General features: G+C 37.1%; 1 protein-coding gene across 5 annotated transcripts in view; it reads right to left on the bottom strand.

Moving 5' to 3' along the window:
• ralgds (ral guanine nucleotide dissociation stimulator) overlaps positions 1–17,746 on the bottom strand; it is a 60,053-nt gene extending 42,307 nt beyond the window's left edge. For 3 of the 5 annotated variants that reach the window (XM_023343756.1, XM_023343757.1, XM_023343759.1), the window contains exons 1-2: positions 9,232–9,286; positions 8,931–9,124 (exon numbers count right to left, since the gene is read on the bottom strand). In XM_023343756.1, coding sequence (XP_023199524.1) covers positions 8,931–9,124; positions 9,232–9,271 — 234 coding nt within the window. In that variant the 5' untranslated portion in view covers positions 9,272–9,286. Of the gene's footprint in view, positions 1–8,930; positions 9,125–9,231; positions 9,287–17,042 lie in introns of those variants that run through there. The other 2 variants (XM_023343760.1, XM_023343763.1) reach the window with 2 other exon arrangements.
• Positions 17,747–20,094: the final 2,348 nt, after the last annotated feature.

The raw sequence follows: 20,094 nt of genomic DNA, 5'->3' as shown, positions 1-20,094 counted from the left end.
CCTCTGATTTGGGTTCATCTGGTCCAAACAGAACAAATTCATAACAATATCTATGCTCAGATTATTTTTAAACTAACAACAAACAGGAAGATAAAAGATTACATGTTTGGCTTATGAAGGGGACTTCCCACTACGTCAACATATTTCAGAGTTTCAGCACCGACCAATAGTTTTATCCCAGTCCTAGTCTTTACTAATAGTTCTTGATGCTTCCTGGAGGCTTTTAAAAGGTTTTTTAAATGACTGTGGTTGATTTTTTTTACTCAGTTTCAATCCACAACAACCAGAATAACATTAAAATAAACTACAAGCTAAATAATCAATAAGTCCAATCAAAACAAAAAGAAGTTATGCTTTTTTTTCCATATTCTGTCTCACCCATATTCTCACAACCCAATCTACCCCCTGCTCATCCTTAACAGGGCAGCATTATGTATTTTCCAGGCACATAGTGCCATTTTATAGCATAATAATGTACCATATTATTTTCAGTTGAATATATCAAATATGACTTAAAATAATTTTTATTTTAATTTCAGTTTTAAGAAAGAAAATCTGAATCTGCAGGTCAGACCTATAACACACCAGTAAAAGTAGTGGTTTTAATTTGGAGGTTTTCCATATCTGACATGTTAAATTTTCCTCTAATTTCACCTTTTTCACTAGATTTTTTTGTGGGAGAAACACTAAAAGTGGGGATTGCTTTAAAATCTTATGTACGGCAAACCGTCTTCTACCGCAATTGTTGTGCAAAGCAAACTTCACACTTCTCATGGATGAGTACAACACACCTGTACTCACTAGAAGGTAAAACAGGTGACTTGGCAGAGAAAGTTTATGTGCACCACAGAGCCCCCTGCAGGCGAAACTGAGAAATGCAAAAACACAAACTGTTTTTTTAGAGACATATATACGATGGAGAACAAATTCTCAGTAGCCTGACCAGAAAAATGCCACGAAACAAATCAAACACTGAATCCCTGCAGTATGCTAAAATAAATTTACACCAATAAAACCTGATACTCTGTGATAAAATGTATTTCAGGAACGAAAATGGGCAGAAGGAGAAATCTGGGTCACAGCTAACGATTCTAGCAAAAGAGATTAATAGGATCTAATTTTCAGCAGCATAACAAGATGTTTTGTTGGTTTTTGTTTTCTTCACTGATCTTGAGACCAGCTCGGCTGCAGAGAGAGTTTCTTACAGAAAGCAGCGTCTCGTTCACATGCAAAGCGCAGCAGAGAGAGAAATCTGCTGGTCTGAGCCGCCTCTAATAGCTTCTGGATTTATTCCCAGCTATTATTACAGCCAGCGGAGCCTTTCAGGTTCTCCTCCGAGGTCCTGGCATTTAAAAAAAAGCTTTCTCATGCCAACTGCAGCCGAGTGAGAAACACATGCAGCTCAGCTGTGAGGCAACCTGGCAACGGTCACCAAGGCAGGGAACGTGGCGGCCATTTCTTTAAACAGTCAGTAAACTCTGCTTGCACTTTTTTTTTCTTTGTTTTTTCCTGAGGACATTTATGCATGTATCCTTTATTTTAACTGCTGATTTAGGTCAAGTCTGCCATGCAAAAAAACACAAAAACCTACTGCAAATATTTTAGTACACTTTAAATAAGACAAAACTAACTGAGAAGTAACTTTCCAGCTAGATATAAGAGCTTGTTTTAAGTCAATAATTCCTTAATATGGATGAAGACGTACTAGATTTAAGTGAAACAATCCAGTAATCCAATTTAATAATTTACAAGTGGAATGAGTATTTTTCATCAATATTAAGAAATTATTGATTTAAAACATGTTCCTATTTCTTGACAAACGTTAGTTTCGTGTTATTTCAAGTGTACTGAGATATTTGCACTGGAAGCTAGACCAAAAATATTTCTGTTTCTGTAATTGTAGTGAAAAAATGCAGTTTGCAAATGCAGTTTCTTCTGTGTACATTTCTGAAAACTAAATCTTCTGATGCATCTGCATCAGACTAAACATCTGCAAACCAAACCTTTCTGCATCTTTTCCATTGTCTGCTTTCTTCTTGCACTCCTTCCCTGCCCAGACATTGTCTCCAGTGTGTTTCTGCCTCCCCAAATCACTTCAACATCCACCTGTACAGCTGCTGCCAATTCCCTTTTCAATTCCCTCTGAGTTTAAACACACCCTGGAGCCACTGTTGGCTGCCAAAGTCTATATTGTGATATCATAGTCTTTTGTCTGATTATAAAAACCTTGCTTTCCTATCTGCACCCCTTCTTTTTGTCGTCTTGGCAATGAGTTTCAGAGCCCTATTCCCATACTTTTGGAGATCGTCACAGGTAAATTGGAAGCAGATTTATTTCGCCTGAAAACAAGCTAAAATAAAATAAGAACTTCTCTGCAGGGGCTCATTATTTGTTGACAAAATGTTTCTTCCGAGACGGCGACTGCTGAGCATATTCACCGAACATTATCAATGAGTCTCCAGACATCAGCCCATTTCCTTCACAGCTAAATGACAGCTTGACATCTACATGCATGAGTAGCTGGAAACATTTTAACTTTTCTTTGGTGCACAGGCCTGTTTTATCACCAATATAACAGAGAGGTTTGTAAAAGTTGGCTGAAGTCATTCCAAGTTCACAGTTTTAGCTGAAAGTTGCATTTAAACATCTGCTCTCAAGTGCTCTTAAAGGAGTAAACTCCCCCCAAAAATTTAAATGTTTGATTAATCCAACACTCAAGTTTCCAACAGTTAAATATAAATGTGACCTTATCAGGAGTGCTCTAACACTCTTTACTTAAATTAAAGTCTGCAGACCACCCAGGCTGCTTTATATCCGTCACACACCATGAAACATAAACCTGTCAATTAGTGGTGACGTTTACATAAGTGCTTTTTGATCTTTTTTTAATATAGAAACTCAGGCCTGTGGAAGACTTTTGCATAAAGCTGAGCAATAAATAATAGATATAAAACACTTAAAGTCAAAGTTTTCCTTACATAAAACAATAGAATGGAATAATAATTGAATTTTATTTATAAGTCAGCCAGAGAAGCTGTCCAGAGCTTCAGTGCTGACTAAAGCTGCATTCACTGACCAGAGTAAATTTCAGAACTCTAACTGAACTGCTGAGCGACTCCACCAAAGCTGTTCCAGTAAAAAACCACAGCTGGTTCTGAAAACAACAACTGAGGACAGGTAGCTTTTATAAACAGACAGAAATCCACCTCTACCTATACACACTGGTCTGTTCAGCATACCATTCACTGTTCATTTTAATTTAATTAAATGCAGCAAACTTTTACCATGAAACAAAACAAATATGCTGCAGTTGCACTTTGAATCCAACAGAATATGAAGGAGTAGCAAGATTAGTTTACAGTAAAACCAATAATAATTGGGTCTAATTATTAATGGTGAGTGTTTGAAACACTCACCAACCAGTGTCGACTGGTTGTGTTTGGTTAGTGGGCGGATGATTGGTTGGTAGGTAGCTGATAGGAATTTAGATTGGTTGGTTGGTTGGTAGGTCTACTGTTTCTGGGTTTATAAATTGGTTGGTTGAGTTATTGGTGAGTAGTTGGTTGCCAGACAATTAGTTGGGTTTGTAAGTAGTCGGTTGGAAGATAGGAAGGTTGGTAGGTTCATTGGTGGGCAGTTGGTTTGGAGATGGGTTAGGTTTGCAAGTGGTTAGTTGAAAGATAGGTAGGTTGGTTTGTTGGTTGAGTTATTTAGGGGCGAGTAGTCAGCGGATAATTGATTAGTTGGTTTTATTTGTACATCGTCTGTTGTACAAGTCTGTTGTCTGTTGGCAGGTAGATTGAGTGGTTGGTTTGTGGTTTTATAAACTGGTTGGTTGATTTATTGGGGAGGAGTTGGTTGGCAACTGGGTTTGGTTTGTAGGTGGTTGGTTGGTTAGTTGGTTGAAAGATATGTAAATATTACATATATAGAGTTATTAAATAAATAAATAATTAAATTAAATAAATAAATTTGTAATTCAGTACATTTATGCCTGTGTTGAAAAAAAAAAAGTCTGAACTCAATTCAGTGCTGTTTTTCTGTATCGGCTAATACTAAACATCAGATATCGGTATCGGAAGTGAAAAAAGTGGATAGGTGCATCCCTAGTTTGCAATAGAAACTAAAATACTTAGATATGTTTTTGCAGTGAAGAAATGCGTCATTATTTCAGGCAACATCAAAACACAAAAGCTCAATCATGTTCACCTAAAAGTTTCAGATTAGGATGAAGGCCTTAAATGATTTCCTCCTGATTCATGGGAAGCTGCTCTTTATTTCAACCTCATCACCCAGTTTGACCCCGTTACGACAAGCCGACTGCAGTGAGGTCAGGAGACTTTTTTAAACCCCAAAGAAGAATTTAGGTCACTAGAAACACAATCAGGTGTGGGAGCTGAGACAAGCTGAGCTCCAGAACGAGACGGCAACAGTGTCTATGTGAACAGATTCATCGGACATTACTGTCAGGGAACATTTCCTACAACAATGTAGCTTTATGCTTTCACCTGAAGTGCTGTTGGAACAGTAACAGCCTTCACTCACAGGCTGGAAACAACAAGAAACATGGATGCCAAGATGTAGATGTGGGGCTGAATGCCAAACAGCTGCGTGTAAATCTGAAGGAACCCAACGTTACATGAGTGCACCACTCATCTGGGATTAATGGCAGCAAAAGTTTTAGTTTTTGCAAACACCGTCTCTCCTAAATGGTTGCTGTTTTCAGTTTTGGTTTTGAGTCAGAACTTCAGAGTCATAACTCACAGATGGAAGATGAGTTTATACACAGATGTCTGCAGTGCACCCATAATCAGACGTCCTCCTACTGCACAGAACTGAATAATAAATCCTAATATTTTCTACAAATAAAGTTAAAAGAACTATTCAGTGCTTCAATTAGAGGGATCCAGGTGGGGAAAAGTTATTGTGAAGAGATAAAACTTTGATTTTCACTCTTTAAATTTAAAAGAAATGTCTAAAAACAAGTAGCTAAATAAATACAATAAGGTTTGAATATGTTCTCTTTTTTGAGTTTGTTTACAGACTTAGAGATTTGTTTTAGAAAGATTTTGTTTCACTTTTTGAATCAGTTTATTTTTGCATTGTTTTTGTCATTTTCAGTTTTGTTATAACAAGTTAAAGTTGTTTTTCATGTTTGACCAAACTTGAAGCTATTGGTGTATTTAAGTGAGCGGTACTGGTGCAGAGTTATCAAATACATTTGTAATTCACTACACTGTGTTTTAAAAAAAGAAACCTGAAATTTTAAGTTTAAGTCAGCACTGGTTTTGTGTATTGGATCGGTATCAGCCGGTACTAAACTTCAGATATCTGTACCGGCATCAGTAGTGAAAAAAGGGGATCAATAATAAATAAGTAAATGATATTACTTGTTTTATGAGAATTAACTGACACAAGCAGTGTTCAGAACTACAATTTAACTGCCAAGATTAAAAACAAAAGCCTGCAACACAGTCTAAAAGTAACATATCTAATAATGATTTTCCACTGTGGCATGAATCACAAACTACCATCATATAATGGATGATAAAAGCAAAATTGCCCAACGGGAGAATAGAGAGGAGGAGTAATTATCCAAAAATATCTAAAAGGAACACTTGAAAACAAAGCACTAGAAAAATAAGCACTTTAGATTAAAACTAAAGTGCAGCCTTAACATCAGGTAGCAGGTAAAACAATTTACCGTAGTCATCATTAATCTGCAGAGAACAAAAGAAGCATTGCATTGTCCTTAAAGGAAATGACATAATCAAACATGTCAGAATATCAAAGGCCTCTCTGTGGGTAGATGGTTGCTTGGTGTGGCACAAAACAAAGATGCAGACAAGATTTATACCAACGAAGAAGAGAGATTATGAAAACCCAGCAAAGCATCTGTCACATCTTGAGCTGAGGTGAGAAAATTCGACTCAGATCATGAGACAAAAGCCACAAGACTGAGCTTTAGGCGGGGGTGAGAAAATCAACGGATACAAAGAAAAACATGTAAACAAGTCCAAGCTTTAATCTCTGACCTGCAGAGATGATTAAACAAAAACAGCAGAAAATCTTTCTGCTCTAAAGAGGAAATGTCGTCACTCGGAACGAAGAAAGCAGCACAGAAATCAAATTCACTGCTCTAGGGCAACAAGCTGCAGATTTAATCTGATTTTACCTGACAAGCATACATTGCAAAACCACAGATACAGTCGCTGGACAGAGGCAGCCACCACCGTGCTTCAGCTGCAGGCTGACTCAAACTCACCAGTTTTTTAAAACTAACACTCGTTTTACTCAAAGGGATCAGCTACATCCACCGTTTCAAACAAAAAGGTTCCGAGTTAAATTCTCAGCCTATTGCCTTTCTGCACACTAGGGCAAAAACACCACATTTTGCCAAGTATTGTTGGTTTAATTTCTACTTCTCAAATCTTTCTACACATGATAAAAGACCAAACAAACTTGTAAGTCACTTTTCAGCAAGATATAGATACCAAATAATTCTTTATTATTGAGTTACAACATGGGAAAAAATGTTCTTATAAGTTGAATAATCTGCCAGTGGACTAGCACATTTTTAAAATCAATATTACTGACTTAAAACAAGCTCATATTTCTTGCTGAATTTTAGTTGACATTTAAAATTTTCAAGACATTTTGCCATATTATAAGTGAAATAATCTCCCAGTGGAAGATTATTAAGGAACCATTTAACTCCTGTATCTTTCTAAAAAGTTACTTGTAAGTTAGTTTAGTCTTATTTCAAGTGTACTAAATTATTTGCAGTAGAAATTAGATCAAAAATACTTGGTAATATTTTGTGGTTTTGCACTGCAGTCAGAAAAGGTGACTGTGTGTCTCGCCTCTCACCCAGTGACAACAGGTTTTGTTCAATTCTGCATGGAAAAAAATATATTTTTAGTTTTAAAGTTGTGACGCAAAAAGAAAACAGCATGTCCAAACACGCAAACACAGATGGATGAAAGAAAAAGCTCATCTGAGCTGCACACCTAATAACATGCTACAGAATGAAGAAATCCACGTTGTTTAGATGTTTATTCTGTAGATATGCAGGAAAAGACTGCAGATCTAATCATCTCTGACGTGACAAATACATACACACACACACACACACAGAGAGAGAGAGACCCAGAAAGAAGCAACATACACCACACTCAGTTGCAGGTTGACTCAAACTCACTGACACATTTTCACAACACAAACACTGGCTCTGTGAATGACTGCTTTAATATAACGGGACTTATTTTTAGATGGAACATGTTTTGTTATATTCTGCACAGGAAAAAAGAAAGCATCTTTTATAAGTCTGGAGAAAAATTAAAAAATATTAATTACACATGCAATGTGACCTACACACCTGATTAAAGTACTGCAGGAGAAAGAAATGTTCGTTGTAGAGGTCCAGAAAAAAATTGATCCGATACACAGATCCCACATTCTGAACCGGAAGTGACCCGCGCAATCTTAGCGGGGAAACGCAGCGCGATACACAGCGGACTAATGGCTTCGAGACCAACAGAAAGAAAATATGTGGACACTCGTCTTGACCAATGCTCGAGAGGAAGATACATTTTAAAAAAGTCGCTGCTGTCAGGATCGACCCAAATGAGACGGAGAAGGAAAATACGTCAGACAATGTGTAAAATCTGCCTCCAATCTCATACTACGACACTGTTAACTTCTCAGTGAACTGGAAGAGTGCGAACACCATGGAGGAGCTTCACCTGAAATCCACTGATCCATACAATCAATATTTAAAAGGTTTAGTAAATGACTTACAAACTCTTCGTGTGAATAACGAGGTTCTGGTGGCTGACAGAGTAAATACATGCAGTAACGTAAACGTAAGCTACATGTCCGTCTTAGCTAGCAGATAAAAGCTACATTAGCTAAGCTAATTTTGCTAGTTCGGCACTAAGTACTACAGTAAATATCACCGACACTTACTATTACACAAAGGTGGGTAGAGTACTCCAAAATTGTTCTCGAGTAATATTTGTAATGTTCTTATATTGTTAATATGTTAGATAGGAACGAGGCGAGAGCTAGTTCTTAGTTTGTGGTTTGTTTATTGTTGCCATAGCAACTCCATAGCAACTGCTGTCAGTTACAAGATTTTGGTCAGTTACAAAGTTCACGGAAGTGTGACGTCACATGAGAACAATTCCTAGTTCTGCGAACTAGGAATTAGTTTGCAGAACTAGGGACAATTCCCAGTTCTGGGAACTAGGATTCAAAATGCTCAAAAATCGATTTTAAAATGCATTGAAGTTGTAGTCTTTGCCGCTCCCATTACTCTGCATCTGGCGTTATGCGCCCACTCTGCTACTCTGCTTTTGAACAAATATTTGATTTCTTTTGTTATTTATTTAAGAAAAAACCACGCTGCTAAGCTAACCTAATGCTGGTAATTTAAGTTACAGAAGTTCATGCAGAAATATAAACTCATGGAATTTTATACAGTATGAAACTGTTTTAAATAAATGTTATGTTTGTTTACACAATTTTTTCCTCTTCTCAGTCACCTAATTATTTGAATAGAAAAATCATTTCTAAATCAAAAATCGATCCGTGACCCTAAAACTCGTAATCGAATCGCTCGACACTGGGTGTATTGTTAACAATGCATAACTGCAGATTTAGAGCCCTTTTACGTGACAAACTGTAAACCACTCATGCGTACAGCAGCGACCACATTTTCTCTGCAGATATCATCTTGCTGCCTTTTTCATGCAAAAACCAACACAAAAAAAAAACAACATACATTTATCAGACTTTGTTTACGCCGAGACAGCTTGGCACATGCACACTCCTACGTTCAGTCGGGAGGCATCAAAGCGCACACACAGATGCAAATAAATAAATAAAAAATAACGCGAGCAGACATTAAAAATGTAACGCCTGCTTACAGACAGGCAGGCGTCTCGGTGCGAAGCGGCGTCGGAGCTCACCAGGTCGTCCAGGATGGTGACGGGGAAATCAAACATGCACATCTTGACGGGCTGAGCGAGCGCTCTGTGCAGGCTGAACAGGGATCTGGTTTCCATGCTGCACGGTCGACGCACCTCGCAGTCGCCGCTCGACTGCGTGCAACAAACATGCACTGGTGGAAAAATAGGGATAATTATTAAAAGAAGGAAAAGGAGAAAGAGGAGGAGGAGGGAGTCCCCAAAGCTGGCTGAATCCGACTGAGAGAAAGCAGAGGAACACCTCTTTCTTTTTCTTCACAACAAGCGAGCACTCCCCTCATCGCCCTCCCTCCCCTCTTCCTCCGTCGCCAGCAGCTGCTCTCTGGTCTTTCCGTCTTCTGGAGGTTGTAGCTCAGAAACCTTCAGCAGCGACCGCAGTCACACTCCCACCAAGAAGGGGGAAAAAAACAAAAAACGTGCAGACTGAAATGCAGCAGGTACACAGAGGAATTCGTTTCTGCTTCATTACGCCGCTGCGATTTAATCAAGAGAGAAGCTGCTGTGTGAGCCCCATTAAAGATGAAGATCCGCCTCCAGGAAATGTGATATCCGTACCAGTTTAATCAGACTTCAATTTGTTTACTCTATGACGTCGGAAAGAGTAGAGAAAAGTCTGAAAATGCCGCTATAAAACAAGCCGGCTCCATGTTTTCTGGAGCGCTAATAAATCTTTTAAAAGTCCAACTGCTGCTCAGCTCTCAGAGCTGTGATGTTCCTGCACCGCATCAGTGCAGGCACTGATTGTTTTCCATAAATTTCTCCAAGATGAAACGTTTCTCCTTGTATCTGGAGCCAGAAGTTGCAGCAAAAAAGCACACTGTGAAACGAGGGAAAGGGGGGACGAAGGACGGAAAGGTGGTAATGGCGATACATCGATTTTATCGGCTAATAAAATTTGTGGTTTTTGAAGATTTAATTTTTGGAAATCTTGATTCAGTATGACCAGCGGCGCCTTCTGCTGGATGGCGGTCAAACTACAACACTGAAAGAAGGTCTGAGCGGACGTCATTAGTTTATCTTAACTTAATAAACCATTAATCAACAATTAATCTTAAGTATAATAGTTGCTTGCATCCCTACCAGTCACACATGTGTTATTCAGCGTTTTTAATGTTTTATGAAAAAAAGATGATGGGTTACAGAGCACACTGGAGCCAGGATACCGGAACAATCCGCCATGTCCTGGTTCCAATAAAGCAGCTGCAGCAGCTGTCAGAGCTAAAACAAATGGATGATTTCCAGTCTTTCATCGCTTTTCTCACAGTTAAACTGCTAAAGTTACATAAGCAGTCTATGTGAAAGTACTGAAACCAAGGTACCGACATCCTGAAGATAGAAAAATGGCACGCTGTCACTTTAAATATGTAGAAGTCACACTTCAGCATGAGCAACATTAGTGGGAATCTGTCGAATCTGAAGGCAAACAGCAGTGTTATTATAGCAGAGATTGTTAATTGATTAAGTAATTTGGGATTTCTGCCACCACAACCATGACTAACGCGGTTAGTTATACATATATTTTTTAAAATGTTTAATTTATCTTTTGTCTTTAATGGGAGCGAAGTGTAACCAAAGTAAAACGTCCTTGTTTTTTGCAGAAATTTAGCAAATAAAGCCGATTCTGATTCTTTGTTGTTGTCTCAGAAGACAAACCCGAACCAAGAAAGACGTCCTATTGGGCTTTTATTAGTTATAATAAACATTTCTCAGTATTAATAAATATGATGTCGTATTGGGCAATTGTAGATGGGGGAAAAAATGGAGGAGTAAATTTGCGCCGTCAAATTTCAGAAATTTTCTGAAAAAAAATGTTGAATTTTTTTTACTTTGAAATGTCAAAAATTTGCGATATTGTGTTTTTCAACATTATTAGCTCCATTTCCATTTCAAAAGTTGGTCAATATCCCACTAAAGTCAGAAAAGCACAATTTTGCAATTGCAGTGTTTCAACTAACTAAGAAACGCAATCAAAATCACACGTGAATAAGTTTGTGAATAAGCCTGACAAGTCATTAAATAAGACATAATCCTATTCCTACTTTGTGTCATCTTCTTTGTCGTTCCCACCAGTAGTAACATTCAGTTGTTAATCACATGACTCATGATGCAAAAAAGGTGTTTCTATTGAAGTTTTGAAAAATATACAACCCAAAAAAAACACCTTGTTCTACCGCCAAAATGTTTGGAGTGTTTCCATTAAGTAAATTTTCAAAATATAAAATTGCACAATTATCTGGTCAATGGAAATGCAGTTACTAAGAAGACAACAGGAAATAATTGGAGGATGAAGGCGCGGCATGTTTTTAAATGTATTTTAGTGATCTTATGGGTGCTTCTTGATTAATGGAAACAATGAAATTGAAAAATTGTGTTTTGCTGACGTTTGTATTGGAAACGCAGCTGGTGTCTGTTAGCAAAAACCCTTGCAGGTGTTTTCTTTAGCTGAGGATTTCCTCACTGCTGAGAATTTTTGGAGACATTTTCTTTCAGTTTTGAACCTGTAAGCCTGAGCAGCTGACATTTTAACTCAAATAAGACTCATCTAGGTCAGAGTGCTTTTAACCCAAATGACTGAACGATGATGGAAAGGAAGTGCAGGTCATTGTTTTTCTCTAACTTGTTACTGGAAGCCTCTGAGGTTTTATCTTACCCATCAGATGCATCAATCTGTTTCTACATCAACACAGTCCAGTTTTTTTTAATCACACATCTGCATCCAATTTTTAGATAAATACACAAGAAAATAAGAAAACGACACGTCTTCTCTGTTTCTGAGCTAATATCTGAATCTTTACAGGACGGCTGGTGTGAATAATTAAAGCGTGTTCTCGCTCAGAGTTCAACCTCACGGTCTTAAAGAATTTACAAAGACAACAAAGGCTGATCTCAGCCCTCCTTCAGATGCAAATGATGCTCGACATGTAGATTTAAAAGTACTGCGTCGAGTTGAGTTGAAACACTTCTGTTTTACTAAAGAAAAAATGCAGACAGGGACGGCGGAGAAAGAAGCAGAAGAAGAAACGCAGCAGCTGAAGGAAGAGAACGAGAGGCTCTGAAACGCCGCTGGGAACTGCTTTCAGATGCAGAGGCCGTCCCACGGCTGAATGCTGCGAGAGAGCGGCTGTCATGGAAACAGAGAGGCAAAGCCGGCTCTTCGTTGGCCTACGTGAGATCGCTCCCCCTTCTCTACAGAAACCAAGCAGCTTGGACAGGAAGCCAGAAACAGACCTGCAGGTCCGCTTCCTGTAGCCGTCACAATGACAGGACGGGCGGTGCAGGTACTCAACGGGTCGACCGGAACGTAAGCACGTCTCCTGGCTGGAGGATCGACCTGATTTTTACTGAAATGTCTCGTAACAGAACATTTATTCTGGTTTAAGCTCAGTTTCATCCAGAAAGCTTTGACTTTACTGAAGCCACACAGTAAGAGGCAAACACTTTCATAGAATGCTGTGCGGTTCTGGTTCTATATATTGAGTATTGTATCACACAAATTTCTATTGGTATTGATCACTTGACTGTGATGATATATATTGTTACTGATTTGATGCGATTCATCTCCTGCTTTTGGAGCATCTTCTGATCCGCTTGGTGTTCATATTATGAATTTGAACCGCGCCAAAGTTCACTTCAACCGAACCAAGACCTTGGTTTGTAGGTGGACCAGAGTTTGATTACGCATTCACACCTTCCCAAACAAACCAAACTTTCTATGCAAACAAACTAAAGGCTGATTAAGAAACAATCTGCTCATATTAAGGACAGTTTGGGCTTGCATGGCTGATTAATCTTCCTCTGAAGATGACAGAAACTAAGACTGCAGCAAAATGAATCCAGAATCTACAGAAAAAGCAACAACTGAAAGAAGCTGCAGAAAAGGCAACGAAAACACAGAAGAAGCGTGCAAAAGTCTGAAGGGTCACAAACCTGATGCAGGAAATGCAACAAATAAGCAATTACAATTAACACTGATCTGTTTTATGTGATGTGCTGTGATAAATAAAGTAGCATTTTCAGTTATGCTTCAGATTTATTTGTAAATATCTGAAAATTAAAGCTCCTTTTTTACTTTTCTACCCAAATTATTTAAAACTAAAGCAAAAACTCGGCCTTCATTGCTGCAGCACCTCTGGGGGTAAAAATGGATATATAAATAAAGCTCAGACAACAATTATGGGCGAGGCACATAAACAGAGGAAGAGAGTGGTGCAGACGCCCCCTTCTGGTGGCTAAAGGCTACAGCAACAAAACTCAAACAGAAACAAGCAGGAGAGAGAGAGAATTGGATTTTATAATAAACAGAATTAAAACTTCAGCGGAAACTCAGACTTCAACTTTTAATCTTTACAAACTACAGTTTGGCCAGACGGACGGATGGATGGATGGATGGACAGAAGAATGGATGGACGGATGTTTGGACAGAGGAATGGATGGACATAAGGATGGATGAATGGATGGATGGATGGATGAAAAATCTGTCTTCTATTAGCACAAAACACATTAATGGAGGTTTTTGTTAAAGAAAAAACATCTAAAATAAAAAATCTGTTTTATCCATGCCTCATAGACATTTGTCTGAATACAGAGAAACATTAAACCAAACATTAAGCCAAGCTGAACCTGAATAAGGAGAATTTAAATGACTCAGAATAAAAACGCCGCTCTCTGCTGCTCGTTCAAACTCTAAGTGCTTCTTCAGGCAACACATTTCAGGGACAAGCCTCTCCTATGCACTAATGTATCAAACAAAAGCAAATGGAAAAAACCCTCAGGAATAAAAAAACAGAGGAAAAAAAAAATAAAAAAATGGCGGATTCTTGTCACATTCCATCAGACAATAAGTTCCGATTCGCTCGCTGTGGGTCAAAGGTTAAACACAGAAAAAAAACAAACACGTTTTTATCTCCAAATCCCACACTGCCTGGAAAAAAGACAGATTTCTAAATGTTTCACCAGGAGATAAACATCAACAGCAGCAGCAACAACATTTAATGCTGCAGCACCTCAGCGATGACCTTTGACCCAGTTTCATTGTGTTTACTGGATTCCTCAGAGACTGAAGAGTCTTCAGGAGGAAGTAATGCAGAACGTATCTAGATTTAACACATTTACAAAATTATCCTCAATTTTTGGTTCATTCACAGGAAATCCAAGCTGAAATTGCACTTTTATTGAACTATGTTTCTCACAGGTGATTGTAAGAAAACCTTACAAAAATAAATATAATTCAAATTTAACAACAATGGTAACTGGTTTAAGAACCTACAATTTCACAGTTTAATTTGAAAAAGAAATGCAGAAAATTATAATTAAATAGAATTTTTTCTGAGCTGTTGAGCTCGTTTAAAACAAAAACATTGATAAAAGACGTTTTGCACCAGATTTAGCTTTAAGCTGCTTCCATTTGTAGTCCCAGAGCAGTACAGTCATAAAACTACAACATAAACAATGCTAAATAACTAGCATGTGTGCTAAATAAATATCAATACCTGTGAGAAGTTATTATTTTAGTAATCAATTACTCTGACAATTAATCTGATAAAAATTGGCATTTTCTGATATTTACTCATCATTAAGGCTGCAACTAATGATTATTTTAGTAATCGATTATTTGATTATTCTGGCGATTAATCGATTATTCTGATGATTAATCAAACAAAAAATTGGCACATTCTTCAGATTTTTCGTTTAACCCCATAAGCCTTTTTAAAATAAAATATTAGAAATACAACAAAAGATGAAAACAAATAGCACAGTTCCTTTCTAAAAAATAAGAACATAAACATGTTATTACCTAAAATACAACAAGGTGGCATTCCTTAGTGAGTGGTTGATTATTTGTAGCAAAGGAGGAATCTGCAGCTAATAAAAAATATTTGTGTAAAGTTGATCTGTTTATTATATTTTGGATTAACCAATAAACAATTTTATAGCAAAATATACTTAATGGGATATCATTTTTTACAGATTCTGCACCAGATGATACTAAAACTGAGACTTGAGGTTTTTATACTTTTTTCATCTTCAATGCAAAATGTGTTTATTTTTTGTCCAGTTTTTTTTACTATTACTGCTCTGACTGCTTTGTTCTTAAGCCTGTTGCAATGATTAATCAAATGATTAATAAATTTCAATTCTGATGATTATTAGTTTTCCAAGGGACATTTTTTTTTACAAATTTCATAATCTATTTCATTTATGATTTCATGTGGATTTTATTTCAATTTTTTGTTTATTCAAAATATCTTCTAGTTTCAGTGTTAAGTGTATTTTTCCAAACTCTGACTTGTTTTAAGAACAATCAACTCGTAGAGACTCGTATACATTCAGTGTGACTGTGTAGTTTGACTTCCTCCACATCGAATGTTTACAGTCTGAATTAGACTTTTAGGATTTATTTTCATTCATTTATTACTCAGATTACACAAAAGGTCAACAACAATTAGCTTTAAAAATGTATAATTATCACTAATTGTAGGAGTGTGTTGTGATTTACGTACAGAGAAGATATGAAAACTGAAAGATATTAAATTTTTTATTAATAAAAAGAAACAAACTAAGAATTCTGCTTTAGGTTTTCCGACTTATTTTCTCATTACTGTTATTTAAAATCTTATTTACATATCCCAGCATGCATTGGGCCAGCAAACACCCCCAAAATATCCCAGATCCAACTCCCACGCAGACACACGAACACACCACGGCGATGGTTCTGTTCTCCAGCTCACATTACTTAGTCTTATTAGCACAGCGTTATCAACATTTACAGACACCAGGATAGTTCACGTTCCTGCAGAGCAACTAGCAGATTAATTAACAAAATGTTTCCCTGAAGATAAAACCGCCACAACAATCATCCTTTTAAGACTTTCACAACATTTGTTTAATTTAGGAAGAACGGAGTAAAGATGTATCTGAAGGCTGAAGCTGCTGCAGGGAAAACAGGAAGCAGTCGTCTCACACAAAACAAATCCGTAAAAAGGTTATGAGCTGCACCGGCTAAAGGACATTTCCTTCTATACCATCAGTTATAATCAATTAAACTGCTCCTAAAGTTGTGTCTGAGTGAAAACATCTGCAGATTATCAAGACACAGAAATACAACATAACAAGTCTAAAAATAAATGTTCTGCTAAATTCAATCACCTGATTGGCTATAAATTTCCCCCAACATGTTGTAAACATCAAATTTTATCTGGAATTGCTTTTCAGGAATTCATTACATGAATTTAATTTGGCTATTGGTGAAATTAAGGGTTTCCTGTTGAAACAGGACACAGAAAAAATAGTGCATGGTTTTATTTTCAGAAGATTAGAAACTCAGTAGAGGAACAAGTTTCTAATAGTCCAGCAGAACCAGCTAATATTTTAAATATAAACATAAGAAACACATGCTTTTAACAGTTCCTTTTCTGTTTCCTGCAATATTTACATAACTAGACTAAAAGCACCAGTGATATGCTTTTAGATCTATTCTTTTTATTAAGTTGGACTCTATATATTTTTAAAATTATTTTAAAATTTGCTATCCCACATAAAGAAACTATTCATTCTCTTTTAGCAAAATTTAGCATTTAACTTCATTAAAATATATATAAAGAACCACTATTTTATCTCTAAGTATACATTTATCCTCTTCATAAGACTGCTTTCCAACAAAAAAAAAACTGTCTTCATTCAGAGACCTTTTCAGATTCACTGTAATACAGACTGCTACAGGAGATCCTCCCTGCCAACAAGCCATCAACATCTACAACTATTCGTTTCATATTTTTAATTACTTGATAGTTATGTTTATGCATTGATACCATTTTCTTCACCTCTTTTCCTTTATTTTTCAATAAACTTGCTTTGCCTCATTATTTCAGAGATATTATGAACACAAACATGAGAAGGGACACAAATCCTGCTGACAAAATTCACCCGGAGTAACAAAAACCAGGCTGTTTACACGCTGGTGGCTTTAATAGCGCATCTGTGGAAATATGTAAATGAGCCCAGGTGTGTATTTAAATATGAACCCGCTGACTTGATGCGCTGCTGGTTTCTTACCTGTTTTTCCAGCATGATCATTCTCTCAGTATCATGACCTTCATGGAGCGGCTTCCCCGTCAGACACACTCCATCTCTGCCAGCATCTTCACGGATAAACCAGAAGGAAAATAAAAAAGGATTTTAAAAAACGAGTGGGAGAGGGAAATGAAGGTTATTGATGCTCACGGCTAACTAGCGGCGCCGCTGGGCGGCTAGAAAACCGCTAGGATGGTTTCTCCTCGGCAGGAATGACTCCAACATGTCTTCACGTCAATAAAAAAAGCATTAAGGAGTTTGTTTGTTTTTTTTTATCACGGAGAAAAACAGCACAGCGGTCAGAGGAGGAACAGGAGATAACGGCCACCGAGCTCAGAGGGGTGGCTAGCCGAGCTAGCGTTAGCCAGCTAATCCCGGAGAAAAATCAGAATTTGATTTGTCTCCTCCGAACCAGATCCATTGTCGCTCCGCTGCCTTCCAGTCACGCCAGAAAAAATACGCGGAGGCGCCGTCCTCTGGCCTCGGCTCTCCCAAACAAACCCCCGCCGCGTACCGACATCCTAGTAAGGGGAGCGGTGTTGTCCAAGAAAAGGGAAAGGAGATGCGGGGACTCGAGCAGTGACACTTTAATGGAGGATGCTGCTGCTGCTGCCGCCGCTGCTGCTGCGGTCCGAGGAGTGGCTGCGGTCTTCGACTTTCTTGAACGCATCACGACGCGAGCGTTCCGAAGGAGAAACTTGGCGAACTTCGACATCATTTCGTTCACAGTCAGAGTTGGGTAGTAACTAGTTACATTTACTCAATTACAGTTACTTGGGTAACTTTTTTTGAAAAAACGTACTTTTAGGAGTATTTTGCTACGTCGTACTTTTTAACTTGAGTAATTTTATAATGAAGGAAAATGTCTGGATTCTCTGCTTTACTGAATGAAGAACAAACGTGTTTTAACCACAAATTCACACAGACACAAATCTGCAGTTTTTGTTAAAGTTTCATAAGTTTTCTTTAATTAAAAGAAACTGATCTGGAAACATTTTCTTTTGCCTGATTTTATTTTTTGTTACTCACATGACTTGTCATTTTGGTCATTAAAATACCAAAATTTTCACTTAACTTTATATTTTGGATTATGTAATTTTTAAATATTTAATAATTGATCATTTGATTAGTTACTCAGTACTTAAGTAAACTTTTTACCAGGTACTTTTTCTTTTACTGTTTCTTGAGTAATTTCTTGGAAGGCTACTTTTTACTTTTACTTGAATAAAAACATGTTGAAGTAGTGCTTATTAAGTACAAGTTTTGAGAACTCTGCCTCTACCTCTTGACACAGCCGAGTAGAGTAGACAAAAACTGTACTCCACTACAGTTTTACCGTTTTACTCTTTCTCAAAGAGTAAAACGGTATTTGGTACAACAAGAAAAAGGATACTCAAATACCCAGCTACTGATCACAATATCTTGCTTAATATTTTAAAATGAGACAAAAATGTAAGAATATATATAAATTATATTTTATATAATTATATAAAATTACTATAAATAAATACAAATAATAAAGCCATAATATTTCAAGAATAAAGTCGTAACTTTACAAGAATACGCTTGTAATATTATGAGACTAAAGTCATAATATTACTTTATTCTGGTATTATTTTGACTTTATTCTTGAAATACTGACTTTATTCTTGAAATATTACAACTTTATTCCCGTATTAGTTTGACTCTTTTCTTGTGCGACTTTATTCACATCATTATAACTTTATTCATGTCATACTATGACTTTATTCTTGTATTATTTCGACTTTACTCTAGGTTGGGTTTTTTGTTGTTGTTGTTGTTGTTTATTTGTTTTTTGATTTTTCTTAGCAAAAGATCCACTAAACTAGAAAATTTCGGAAGAAATTTAGCCGGGGCCTGCCGAGGCGCGGCCGTGGGGTTCGGGCCCGGCGTCGTCGCGCCACAAATCGGCGTCGACGCCAAAGAACGCCGCGACGTAAGCAGTGGCACGCGGAGAACCGCAAGAACGTTAAGCGAGGCGGACGTGCACCGTTCGGTACGATTTAAAATGTTGTCGAGGCTTTTATTTTGGAAGTTTTGTTAAACTTCATTTCAAAGGGCCAAACTAATCCCATGCGTAATAGTCCTTGGGTTAAAATAGTTATATAATGCTCAAAACACAAGTAGCTGATGTAAAAATATTCAAGGCTTTTATTTTGAAATTTTCAGTATGCTTCATTTCAAAGGGCCAAACTAATACCACGTGTAACAGTGCTTTGGATGAAAAAGTCAAATAAAGCCAAAAAGAGCAATTACGTCATGTAAAATTATTCAAGGCTTTTATTTTGAAATTTTCAGAATGCTTCATTTCAAAGGGCCAAACTAATACCACGTGTAACAGTGCTTTGGATGAAAAAGTCAAATAAAGCCAAAAAGAGCAATTACCTGATGTAAAAATATTCAAGGCTTTTATTTTGAAATTATTATTATTCTCCATTTTAAAGTTCCAAAGTAATCCCATGTGTAACAGTGCTTTGGATGAAAACGTCAAATAAAGCCAAAAACAGCAATTACCTGATGTAAAAATATTCAAGGCTTTTATTTTGAAATTATTATTCTCCATTTTAAAGTTCCAAACTAATCCCATGTGTAACATTGCTTTGGATGAAAAAGTCATATACGGCCAAAAAAAGCAATTACCTGATGTAAAAATATTCAAGGCTTTTATTTTGAAATTATTATTATTCTCCATTTTAAAGTTCCAAAGTAATCCCATGTGTAACAGTGCTTTGGATGAAAACGTCAAATAAAGCCAAAAACAGCAATTACCTGATGTAAAACTATTCAAGGCTTTTATTTTGAAATTATTATTATGCTCCATTTTAAAGTTCCAAAGTAATCCCATGTGTAACAGTTACTGAGTTAAATCAGTTATATACAGCCCATAGCAGCAGTAGTTCTAAAGGCCAGTTCTCAGTCCTGATCTGTTTCAACTGAGGATAGATAGAACTACAGTGATGCGTATTCGTAGTCCAAATCAGCAGCCAATAGCCTCTTGAGTTCCGTTGCTATG

Source organism: Xiphophorus maculatus, chromosome 12, assembly GCF_002775205.1.
Source record: "Xiphophorus maculatus strain JP 163 A chromosome 12, X_maculatus-5.0-male, whole genome shotgun sequence".
NCBI lineage: Eukaryota > Metazoa > Chordata > Actinopteri > Cyprinodontiformes > Poeciliidae > Xiphophorus > Xiphophorus maculatus.
The sequence above is the reverse complement of the archived record's forward strand: the minus strand, read 5'-3'. Positions and strand labels throughout refer to the sequence as shown.